Source organism: Gopherus evgoodei, chromosome 7, assembly GCF_007399415.2.
Source record: "Gopherus evgoodei ecotype Sinaloan lineage chromosome 7, rGopEvg1_v1.p, whole genome shotgun sequence".
Taxonomy (NCBI): domain Eukaryota; kingdom Metazoa; phylum Chordata; order Testudines; family Testudinidae; genus Gopherus; species Gopherus evgoodei.
The window spans coordinates 81,869,693-81,879,531 of NC_044328.1; the positions used below are offsets into that span (position 1 = coordinate 81,869,693).

The window sequence follows — 9,839 nt, forward strand, 5'->3', positions numbered from 1 at the left end:
TTTTATCCATTTCAATTTTCACAGTTGCTGGAAATTGCGGGGAGGGTGTGTGTGTGAGACAATTGTGTACTGAGAACAAACACAGATTCCAAAAGGTAACACTTTATAATCACTAAACACAACATTGACATCACCTGTCAAAATGCACAAAGTAACTGCCCTTCAGTAGAACTCTAACGAGTTCTCAAGCAGCGTTTTCCTTATATTGGTAGATTTGGATTATTACTGACTGAAATATTTGGGTTTGTAGTGAAACTGACATTTATCAACATTGACAATAAATATCAGATCCTGCCAAGCCTGCTCACAACCGGGCACCATGTCTAACAGGCTCTGCAGCTGGCCCTCGTTGAACTGTGGTCTCATTAGATCTCATATATAAGCCTAGTGAATGCTTGCATGGAACTGAACCAGGGAATGCAGAAAGTGGGATTGGTAACTCAGTAGGGGACACTGTCCCCTGGCAGTCACTCCCCCAGGGCTGTGCTGCGGAAATACGTCCCAATGTCCCAGTGTGGTGGTAGGGCACAGTGTGCTTCAGGAAGTGGTGTTGGTGGATCAGTAGGGGGTGTCCTCTTCTCTGATTTAGTATTGACCTCAGTGCAGTACAGACCCCTTGTGGCCAGTCACAGTCCCTTGGCATTTATAGAAGTGCTAAGTATTATTATTATTCTTTTCACAAGAATCTTTGCATGTTAATGTCAAGTTTGGGCTGAAGTGCAACACTGATCGTTAAATTCTGCTGAGCTGGCCTCCCCCCTGTGGTTTCAGTTGGACACAGTTTTGCTTCCTGTCCCAGGGTTGCTGTGTGCTGTTAAACAGCTGCTGCATTCCACCCCAGAGGCAGCTGTATTCAGCGGGGTGGGAATCAAAGAGTTTATCTGTAATTGATGCAACACTTCGGCATGACAGATGCTCTCAGGGATAGGTTAATTACAATCAGAAGAGCTTCCCTACACTGGCCTTCATGCTGTTCAGTTACAGCCTTGTCTGCCTGTCCCTCTGGGGAAGCAGCTCTCCTGACATTAGAGCAGCCGCGGATGGGGCAGGAAGAAGCAGACTGCCTCAGGGGAGATGCTGAAAGCATTCCCATGTCCCATCCTCTGGGGGGGTCAGAGGCGCAGAGCACGGGGCTCAGGATAAAGTGACAGCTGCGAGCAAAGCAAAGCAGATTGTGGGAGTGGGGTCGCTGGGCCAAAGGGACCCAGAAAAGAAGAAGGGAAAGGAAGACTCAGCTCAGCTGTCTCTAGCCCAGTATCAGGGCCAGGCAGATCTCCCCATCCCCTCATGGCAGGGTCATGGGCAGGGTCATGGAAAGTTTCAGCTTCCTCCTTCTTCCCAGGAAGATTCCACCCCCTGCCCTTTTTCCAGGGTTAAAAACAAACCAAAGGTTCTGGCTTCTCCTTTGGTCCAGAAAGGATTATGGCAAATCTCAGGGCTGATCTACACAGGGAAAAAATCGACCACAATAGCCACTGAAGCCTCTTCCACTGGGGAGTCGGGTACCACAGGGAGCCATCTGGCCTGGGATCCTGCAAGCCTGGAATGCCCAACTCTGGGGCAACCCACATGGCAGGGCTGCGGTAGAGCCACAGAGCCTGGAGGCCCGTCTCAGGACTTCCCTGCTTTCTGTGGCAGAGCCAGGTGTCAAGTCCTGGCTAGAGCTGAGGCTCCCAGTGCTTTTAAGCTCCCAGCTCTAGGGTAGGGAGCCTGGAAACTTGTCACGGCAAGACTACCCCAGAGCCCCGGCCCTCAGAAACCTTGGGGGCTCCAGCTCTAGGGCTGCCAGGAACCCCAGCAGCCCACTGGTCACCTGCCTGGGATTTGCTGGCAGCGAATGGAGACCCAGAAGCCCCTGGGGAAGTGGAGGCAGAGGTTGAAGAGAAATCACACTAAATAGCAGGCAAAGCAGGTTGGCAGGTGGGGCGTGTCAATCTGTCGGGGTGGGTGGGGCCTCCCTGTCCTTTGGCATGGGACACTTCTGCCTCCTATTATTTCCATCTCTAAAATATTCTGTTCTGCCCTATACATTTCTCCCTGCTCAACAGGGACAGGATGGGCGTTCCTGAGCATGGGCCCAAATCAATTGGCTGATACCGCCTCTAAGGGCGCCAGTTACCACCACCCCATTGCACCATATTAAAGCCCTTGCAGGACTCCGTGCACTCACCACTGGGCTGTCAGGTCCATGTCCTGACTCCTCAGGGGCCCTGCCCGCCTCCATGCCTACCATCTCCAGCAATCACATGACAGTGCGCGCCAGCATGGCTCTCCACTCGTCACTCTCAGTGCCTGTTGCCATGCCCAGCCTCAGTGCCCAGCCACTCCAGAGACACTCCTTGCCTCTGCCAACTCTCCTAACCCATACAAGCACCCCAGTGCCATTCTGCACCCCTCCAGCCAGCCTGAGCCAGGCCTGCTGCCTCCCCTGCTCCCCAGGAACGGGACCCACCAGCCCCTGCCTCTTTTAGCAGGAGGAGGAATTTGGGAGATAGCAAATGGTTCCATTCCCTCCCTGTCCCAGGCTGGGTGAGTCAGCCCTGCCTCAGTGTTACTGTCCCCCCAGAGAGATCTCCCTACTACACAGACGCACAACACTGAAATGCAGCTGCCTCAGAGGCAGCACACATCAGCTATTCGACACCACACAGCGATGCCACCCAAGCCTTTGGATGGAAATGGAGGAGACTGAAGAGGGATTCAGGGGAGGCAGATCGTAACATCGCCCAAGGAGGGACCTGGCCAAGCCCTTAAGGTTAATATCTCCAGTCTTGCAGACAGTGCCCCACCATCTTTAATGCCCGCAAACAGGCAGGGAATCAGGTTCTGGCAGCAGAACTCTCCCCCTGACCTAGAGGGAAGGGCACCCCCTTCCTGCAGCACCTTGGCTTTCCCCAAGAGTGCCTCTCATCCAGCCCAGCTCTGCCTGGCTTGCAGGATCAGAAGAGATCCCAGCTTGACATACTATGGCTGGAGGAGAGCCTTGGTCTATCTGTCCACTGGGGCCTGCACCCACGCCTGCCTAGTGCCAGCACAGCTTGGCAAACAGATCGAGGTAGAGAGTCCGTTAACCCCAGGGCTTCCTTCCACACACACACTTTCTGTGATTGGCAGGGGGAGGGTAGGCAGGCAAATGAGCCCTCTGATTCTTATTGACAGCTGCACCTGGCTGGCAGGGGATGCAGCACAGGGATGCAGCACAGGGATGCACCTGCTGTGCATCTGCTGGGAGCTCCAGACCCTACAGTGCCAGGGTCTGGGGTTTAAACACCTTTGAAAGGAGCTTTCACTATCTCCTCATCCACAGGGGTTGGCTGTGGTTCTCTCCCCACTGTGCTGAGTGCTGGTCAGGTGAAGGCGACTGGAGATCAGCATTGGGAACCATTACCCCTTCCCCACAGTGCCCCCCCCACCCCACCCACACATTCACAGGGTTCCCCAGGAGGACAGGGGAAGATCGGGAGCTCCTGAGGGTTGGGTAAAGCACCACTGTGAGATGATGTCCAAAGGCAGATTTCGCACCATGCAGGCAGACCCCAATGCCATGTGTGTGGGTGCGTTCCACATACCCACAGCATCGCCATTCTCACAGGCTCTGAGTCCTGGGGGCTCTGAAGTCTTCACATGGCTAATTTCCTCTGTGCACCATTGTGAAGTCACCAGCAGGGGGAGCCCGTAGGGATGATAGAGTGACTTGGCCAGGTCTCCAGGCCTGGGTGCGATAACACTACAGAATGACCCATAGCAGTAAGCATTGCTCGACAGAACCAAGTGTTTGCTGTGCGTGACAATCCCAAACTTCATCAGCCTGGAAATGGGGCCACGCAGGGGTGTCTCTAGACATTTCACTGCCCCAAGCACGGTGGCATGCCACGAGGGGCGCTCTGCCAGTCGCCAGTCCCGTGGTTCCGGCCGCGGGACCAGCAGACCATCCGCAGGCAAGCCGCCAAAGACGGCCTGCCTGCCGCCCTCCCGGTGACCGTCAGAGCGCCCTGCGCAGCACGCTGCCCCAAGCACGCGTTTGGCGTGCTGGGGCCTGGAGCCGCCCCTGGGGCCAGGACATGCAGCAGGACCTGGCACCAGCTCCATGCATGAGCTAGCACTGGGTCCACTGTGGAGTCTGCACATTGTGCTTAGCCAAGAGCAGGCCAGGAGCTGCTGAGCCGGACTGGGGGAGGCAGCAAAGTGCTGGCCTCGGGGGGGGGGGACAGGACTGAGTCAATAATCACCCTGTTCTGTTCATTCCCTCTGAAGCACCTGGCACTGGCCACTGCCAGAAGCAGGATACTGGGCTAGATGAACCATTGATCTGACCCAGCGTGGCCATTCTTATAGGTTTGAAGAGCTGAGCCCTGAGTTCATCCCAGGCAGAGAGAGGTCTGGAGATAGGTGAGTGTCCCAGAACTGGGCTGCTCACACCAGCTCACAGGGCCCTCACACGGCTGCCCCATGTGGCCTAGCAGTGATGCAGATATGAGATGAGGCATGGCCTGGCACAGATTCTTTGTCTAGCGGAGCCATGCGCTGGGCACTATGCTGTCCCTGGCTGGAGAACGGGAGACGAAGGGTCAGGAAGAGAACAGAGGAGGAAAGGGAGTCCCCCGCCCTCTCTCAGACCACAAGGGGACCTCCTGGGTGGGTTGGGGCAGGAGGCCTGTGCCCTGAGCCACTGCCTGAACTTTGGGTAGGAGGAAGCTGTAGACCCCTGGTTCCAGCCCCTCACTTCCTCTCCTGGCTCCTGCTCTGCAGGCTTTGGCAGGGGAACTGGAGGGCAGCCTGAGCAGCTGACAGACTATGGCTGCAGCTCTCTCCACCAGAAGGGGCAGGGCTCTCCTCTCAGCCCCCAGATGCCTCTGGCTTGTCTGCAGGGAAAGGTGCCAGGCTGAGACTTTCTAGCCCGGGCAGGGCAAATGCCTCTGCCGAAAGCCCACCCAGATCAATGGGCCTCAGAGCAGTATGGGGCGGGCGGGTTCCCTCTGCTGGGTTATCAAGAAGGCGCCAAGAACCCAGCCTGGGCCGGTCCGGCTGCCTGCGCCCCCCCTGCAGGCGAGCCCTGCTGTGGTACTCACGGGCGCACTGTAGGCTCTTCCGAGGCCCCCCCCAGACGAAATCTCCGCACAGGTCGCACCAGGTCTGCTGGCCGCGGGTGCAGGGCCGGAAGGCGTGGCCCTCGCCCAGCTGGCCCGTCAGCCGGGGGTCGCTCTGCCCGCCCAGCAGGCGGATCTGCCGCACGCGGCTCAGGAGCTCGGGTACTTTGCCGGGCGTGATGCGCAGGGCGTTGGTGCGCTCCAGGCGCACGGGGCGCTCCGGGGTGCCCCGAGGCTCGCGGGTCAGGTCGATCCGCTTCTCCAGCTCTAGGTTCTTCAGCTCGATCATCTCCTGAGCAGCAGCCATAGCCCCGGCGGGGGGGCCCAGGGCAGAGCCCCTCCGGCGATGGCACTGGGGTGGGAGAAGCCCCAGCTCGAAGCCCGGCCTACGGCCCTCCCTTCCTCGCTCTGTCTGCCTCGCTCCCCTTTTCAGCCCGCCCGGCTCTTTCCTCCCCGCCCCCTGGGTTTGAACCAGGCGCAAACTCCGCGCAGATCAAAACGAAGGTCCCGCCGGCTCCGGGCTCTCCTCAGCCGGGGCGCGTTGCTCCGGCCCCGCCGCTTTGTGCTGGGGAGGGGGGTTCCGGATTCTCCTCCTCGTTCATCTCGCTCCGTCACAGGGGCGGAAACACCCCCGCCGCCACCCCACAGCGGCTGGGTCTGCTCTCGCAGTGGTCCCGGCTGTGCGCCCTGGAATTGCTGCCAGCGCCTCGGGGCGCCCGAGGAAGGAAGGACCGGGCGGGAGAGCGGGGCAGATTCACGCTGAAACTTTGGCGGGGCCGCGGGGAAACCCCCCCAGGCAAAGGGTGGGGGGATGTGCTGAGCGGGGAGCGCAGAAAATAGGGCCGCGGGCAGCAGGAAAAGCGGTGCCCGGCGGCCCCGGGATCCCAGCGCGCCCCCGAGGCTGCAGTGGCAGGATCGGGCCCCCCAGCGCCCCCGGGCCCGGCTGGAGGTTCATTTCCTGCCGTTCCTAGAGCGATGCCCGCAGGCCTGCGCCCGGCGTCCACCCTGGGGAAGGGGCGAGAGCGGCCGCGGAGCTGAGAGAGAAACCGCGGGCTGCTTGGGGCCCTTCGGAAAACTGGCTGAGGGGAGTGCGCTGGGCGCTGGCTCTTAACACTTTGTGGGGCAGGGGCCCTGCCGCCGGCCTGGGCCAGCCCCACAGAGATGGTGTCCATGGGTACAGCAGAGGGGTTGGGGGCAGGGCTGGTAGGTCTAGTGATTCCTGGTTGGGGGTGGGGGAGACTGTGCGTCCGTGGTTGGAGCAGGGCAGTAGGCGCCAGGGCTGGTGGGGTCTGTTAATATCTGGGCAGGAAAGGCTACTGGTTAGTGTTGGGGTGCGGACTGAAAATCAAACTCCTGGGCTGTTCCCAGGTGTGCCTCATCTAGAGATTAGAGACTCTTAGGAAGTCTGGACTCCTGGGTTCTGCTCTCAGGGAGTGGGGTCTAACAGGTCGAGGAGAGAGCTGGAGACTCCTGGGTTCTGCTCCCGGCTCTGACACTACCCTATTGGTAATCTGGTGCAAGCCATTTAACCGCTCATTTTCCTCCCCTGTACTAGCCTTTACCTCCCTTGGAGGGGACCTAATAACTAATGAATACAACCCTGAAAAAGGCCATGATGAGCAGGGGTGAAGGGGGGAGGTATTCCAGCGCCCACTGGGGCTAGGAAACTGACCAGACTTCTCTGAAAAGCATCAAGCATGGACAAAGCCAAGTGAGGTGGCAGCACCGGAGCCTCACTGAAGATTCGGCTCCAAGGCATAACCGGGTCCCAGAGATGGCTCCAGGGGAAGTTGTAATGTATAAGCCACAAAGTAATGAGGTTGGGTTGATTGTTTACCAGAGCCGTCGGTTCTGAAGTGAATAGTGGCTACCCCTCAGTGTGGCCTAGTGACAAGCACCCTGGACTGGGACACAGTATTCCCAACTCTGCCACTTAGTGCCTTAGTTTCCCCATCTGTAAAATGGGGTTAAGGATATTGCCCTCCCTCGGGCAGGGAGAGCAATGGCTGACAAGTTCTATGTATTTTTCTTCCCTTCCTCTAGTGGCTCTTCTTCTTTACCCCTGCTGCTGCTTGGTCTCAGCTGCTGGGGTGTTGGTACATCTCGCTTTGCTGTGTCACACAACCACTCCAATAAAGATCAACCTTATTCGAGAAGGAAGCTCTTTGTTCCAAAGGCTGGGCGAGGCTCTGGCAGGCGGTAAGGCTGGAGGACCACAAATAAAGAAATCTACCCCCGTGCCCTCTTCATAGGGCAAGGGGTGGTGCAGAAATCCACATAGGGCAGGCTGGGAAAGCAGGGCATCCCCTGTGGACATTCACCTGGTCTCTGTGGCCAGAGAGGGACTGAGATGCCAGTCAGTGCAGACATCTCCCACTCCCCACCCGGTGCTTGTGCCCAGCAAGGGACAGAGATGCCAGTCAGTGGAGACTTTCCCTGGTAGGTGAAGGCACTGCTGCTTCCAGTTTCCAGCACTTCAGGGTAAAGGCAGAAGCAACCCTGGCTAATGCCAGCATTGCCCTGGCATGGTGCTGAGAGGCAGAGCAGCACGGCAGCCCCCAGGGCAGGGAGCGGAGTTAGAGCCAGACAAAAGTTATGTACAGATGCTTTAGCCTATTCCCAGTAAAGCCCCCAAGCAAGGCAGAGAGCAGCATCCCTCCTGGCTGGGGGTAGGGGGCAGGGCAAGGGGAGAGACCAGGATGCCCCCACCCTGCTCTGACCCACTGCCATCTTCCAGAGGGAAATGCCCCTGGCTGGCACAGGAAGCCCATAGCCTGAGCTAGGGAGCCCTTTTTACCAAGTTCAAGCCCAGCTTGTGGCAGCAGGACCCCCCTTCATCTCCTCACCTGAACTACAGAGCTAGGGAGTGGTCCTGGCCCTTTACTAGCTACTATCCCCTGCCCCCAGCTCTCCCCAATAGGATGCACTGCTGCAGCCTCCCTCCTCCGTACACTCGTGCTGGAAGTTTGAACCATCCGCTCCAAGCCAAGACGCTCCTTGGGAATTCAGTAGCTGGGCTCTCTGTGCCATCCCTCCCAGGCTGTCGGAGGAAGACAGCTGGCCCCAGCCCAAGCAGGGAGCGTGCTTCAAGGGGTGGGTGACATCCCAGTTTGGACAGGGTGCTTCATCCCTGAGAAAAGCTGGAATGAAGCAGGCCACAAAGAGGAATAGGACCAGAGAGGTGACCTATCATCACTGAGGCCCAGCAAAGACAGGAAACAGCCAAGCTGCATGTGGATAGAGGGAACTCCCTTGGGAGGGGGCTGACTCCGTAAGGGGAGCTAGGCTTAGCCCCACTTTTAGCATGAAGGGCAGCAGATTCTCCTGGGAGCCAGCAAGTAGCTCAGGTGTAAGTTAGAGCTGCAGGAGGCCCCAGTCCCTGTGTGAGCCCACGCAGGCAGCCTGTGGTGTGTCATCCCATAGAAGGGAACAGAGATGCCCACCTCAACTCCCAAGCAGCCAGCCTCTGGAGTGAGTCCTGCAGGGAGTAGACTGGCCCTTGCAGAAGACCCCAGCTTAGGGGGGAAGGGGCTGATTTGACATACTGACCTTGGGTCCTTTTGAGGAAATAAAATGGGACTGGGCTCTGTGGCTGGCACACTCTTTGGTGCACAGGCCAGTGCAAGAGCCGATTGGCTTACACACAGCCCCTGACATGATGGGTGGGATGTGGAGGACGTTTCCAGCTGCCCCTTCGTCTTGCCCCTGACCCAGTTAAGACAAACATCTTCCAGTGTCAGTGAGCTCTGTTGATTAGCTCCTCTAGTGCTCCCCCACATCCTCTGCCTGTCTTGCCCCCTCTAATCTGCCCTCCAACCTAAGAAAGAGGTTGGGCCCAGTCCACGTTGAAGTGTGGTCACCCCTGGCTGAACATGGGCCATCTGGTTCAGGCTGAAGGTCACTTCTCCATGAAACCCATTGGCACACCAACTTCGCTGCCTTCTTTTTGTAGCCCCTTTGGAAAACTTCTGTGTGAATCCTGGTGCTGGTGTCTTGGAGCCTTGGGGGAAGTTGCATGGCCTATGGGACACAGGTTGTCAGACTAGACAATCACAATGGTGCCAACTGGCCTTGGCATCTCTGAGTCTAAGCCTGGAGTCCAGCATGGGCAGCTGCATCTCCTTGCCCTGCAGGCACTCCCAGAACTGATTGGGCGGGAGGGGGTGTGTGATTCATTCAGTCCAGGGCCCTGCTATTGACCAGTTTTTGGGGACAAGGACACTGATCCACTAGGACAGTGCTTCCCCACCTTCCTCACTCTGGCTGACGAGAGGGGGAAAGGACAGAGAGGAGTGGAGCAGGGAGAACTTGGCCCATAAAGTCGCTCACTGAACATAAGTAGCTCCAGCTGATCTGGGTGCTGGACTCTTATCCCCATCCTCTTGCCAGCCCCACAAACCCTGGTGCTGCTCCAGCTGCTGAGAGGTCAGGCTAGCTGCATCTCAAGTCCAGAACTTCCTGTTGCCGGTGGTCACCATGGCATCGCAGTACAAAAACAACAGTCAGCTGTAAAGACTGTCTGGTTTCAATGGAAAAAAATCAAGCCAGAGAGATGGGTGGACTCAGGCAAACCAGAGGAAAGCGTCCCAGGGGCACTAGTTGTGGGTTCTTGCTGGCACTAAAATAGAAATGAAGAGATCAAAAATTATCCCAGCGAGAGTCTAAAATCGCTCCCAGGAAGAGCCATTTCTGGGGAAAGAGTCCCAGGGAAAGGTTAATGTTTAGGAGGAGTTTAAAAGTCAGCTCCAGTTC

At 57.7% G+C, this 9,839-nt stretch overlaps 1 protein-coding gene across 1 annotated transcript in view; it reads right to left on the minus strand.

The window, feature by feature from the left end:
* The window catches only part of RASSF1 (Ras association domain family member 1), a 30,105-nt gene extending 24,270 nt beyond the window's left edge, over window positions 1–5,835 (minus strand). Inside the window, 1 exon segment of the mRNA XM_030569515.1 lies at window positions 5,070–5,835. Within this exon segment, the coding sequence (XP_030425375.1) occupies window positions 5,070–5,394 (325 nt within the window). The 5' untranslated portion in view covers window positions 5,395–5,835.
* Window positions 5,836–9,839: the final 4,004 nt, after the last annotated feature.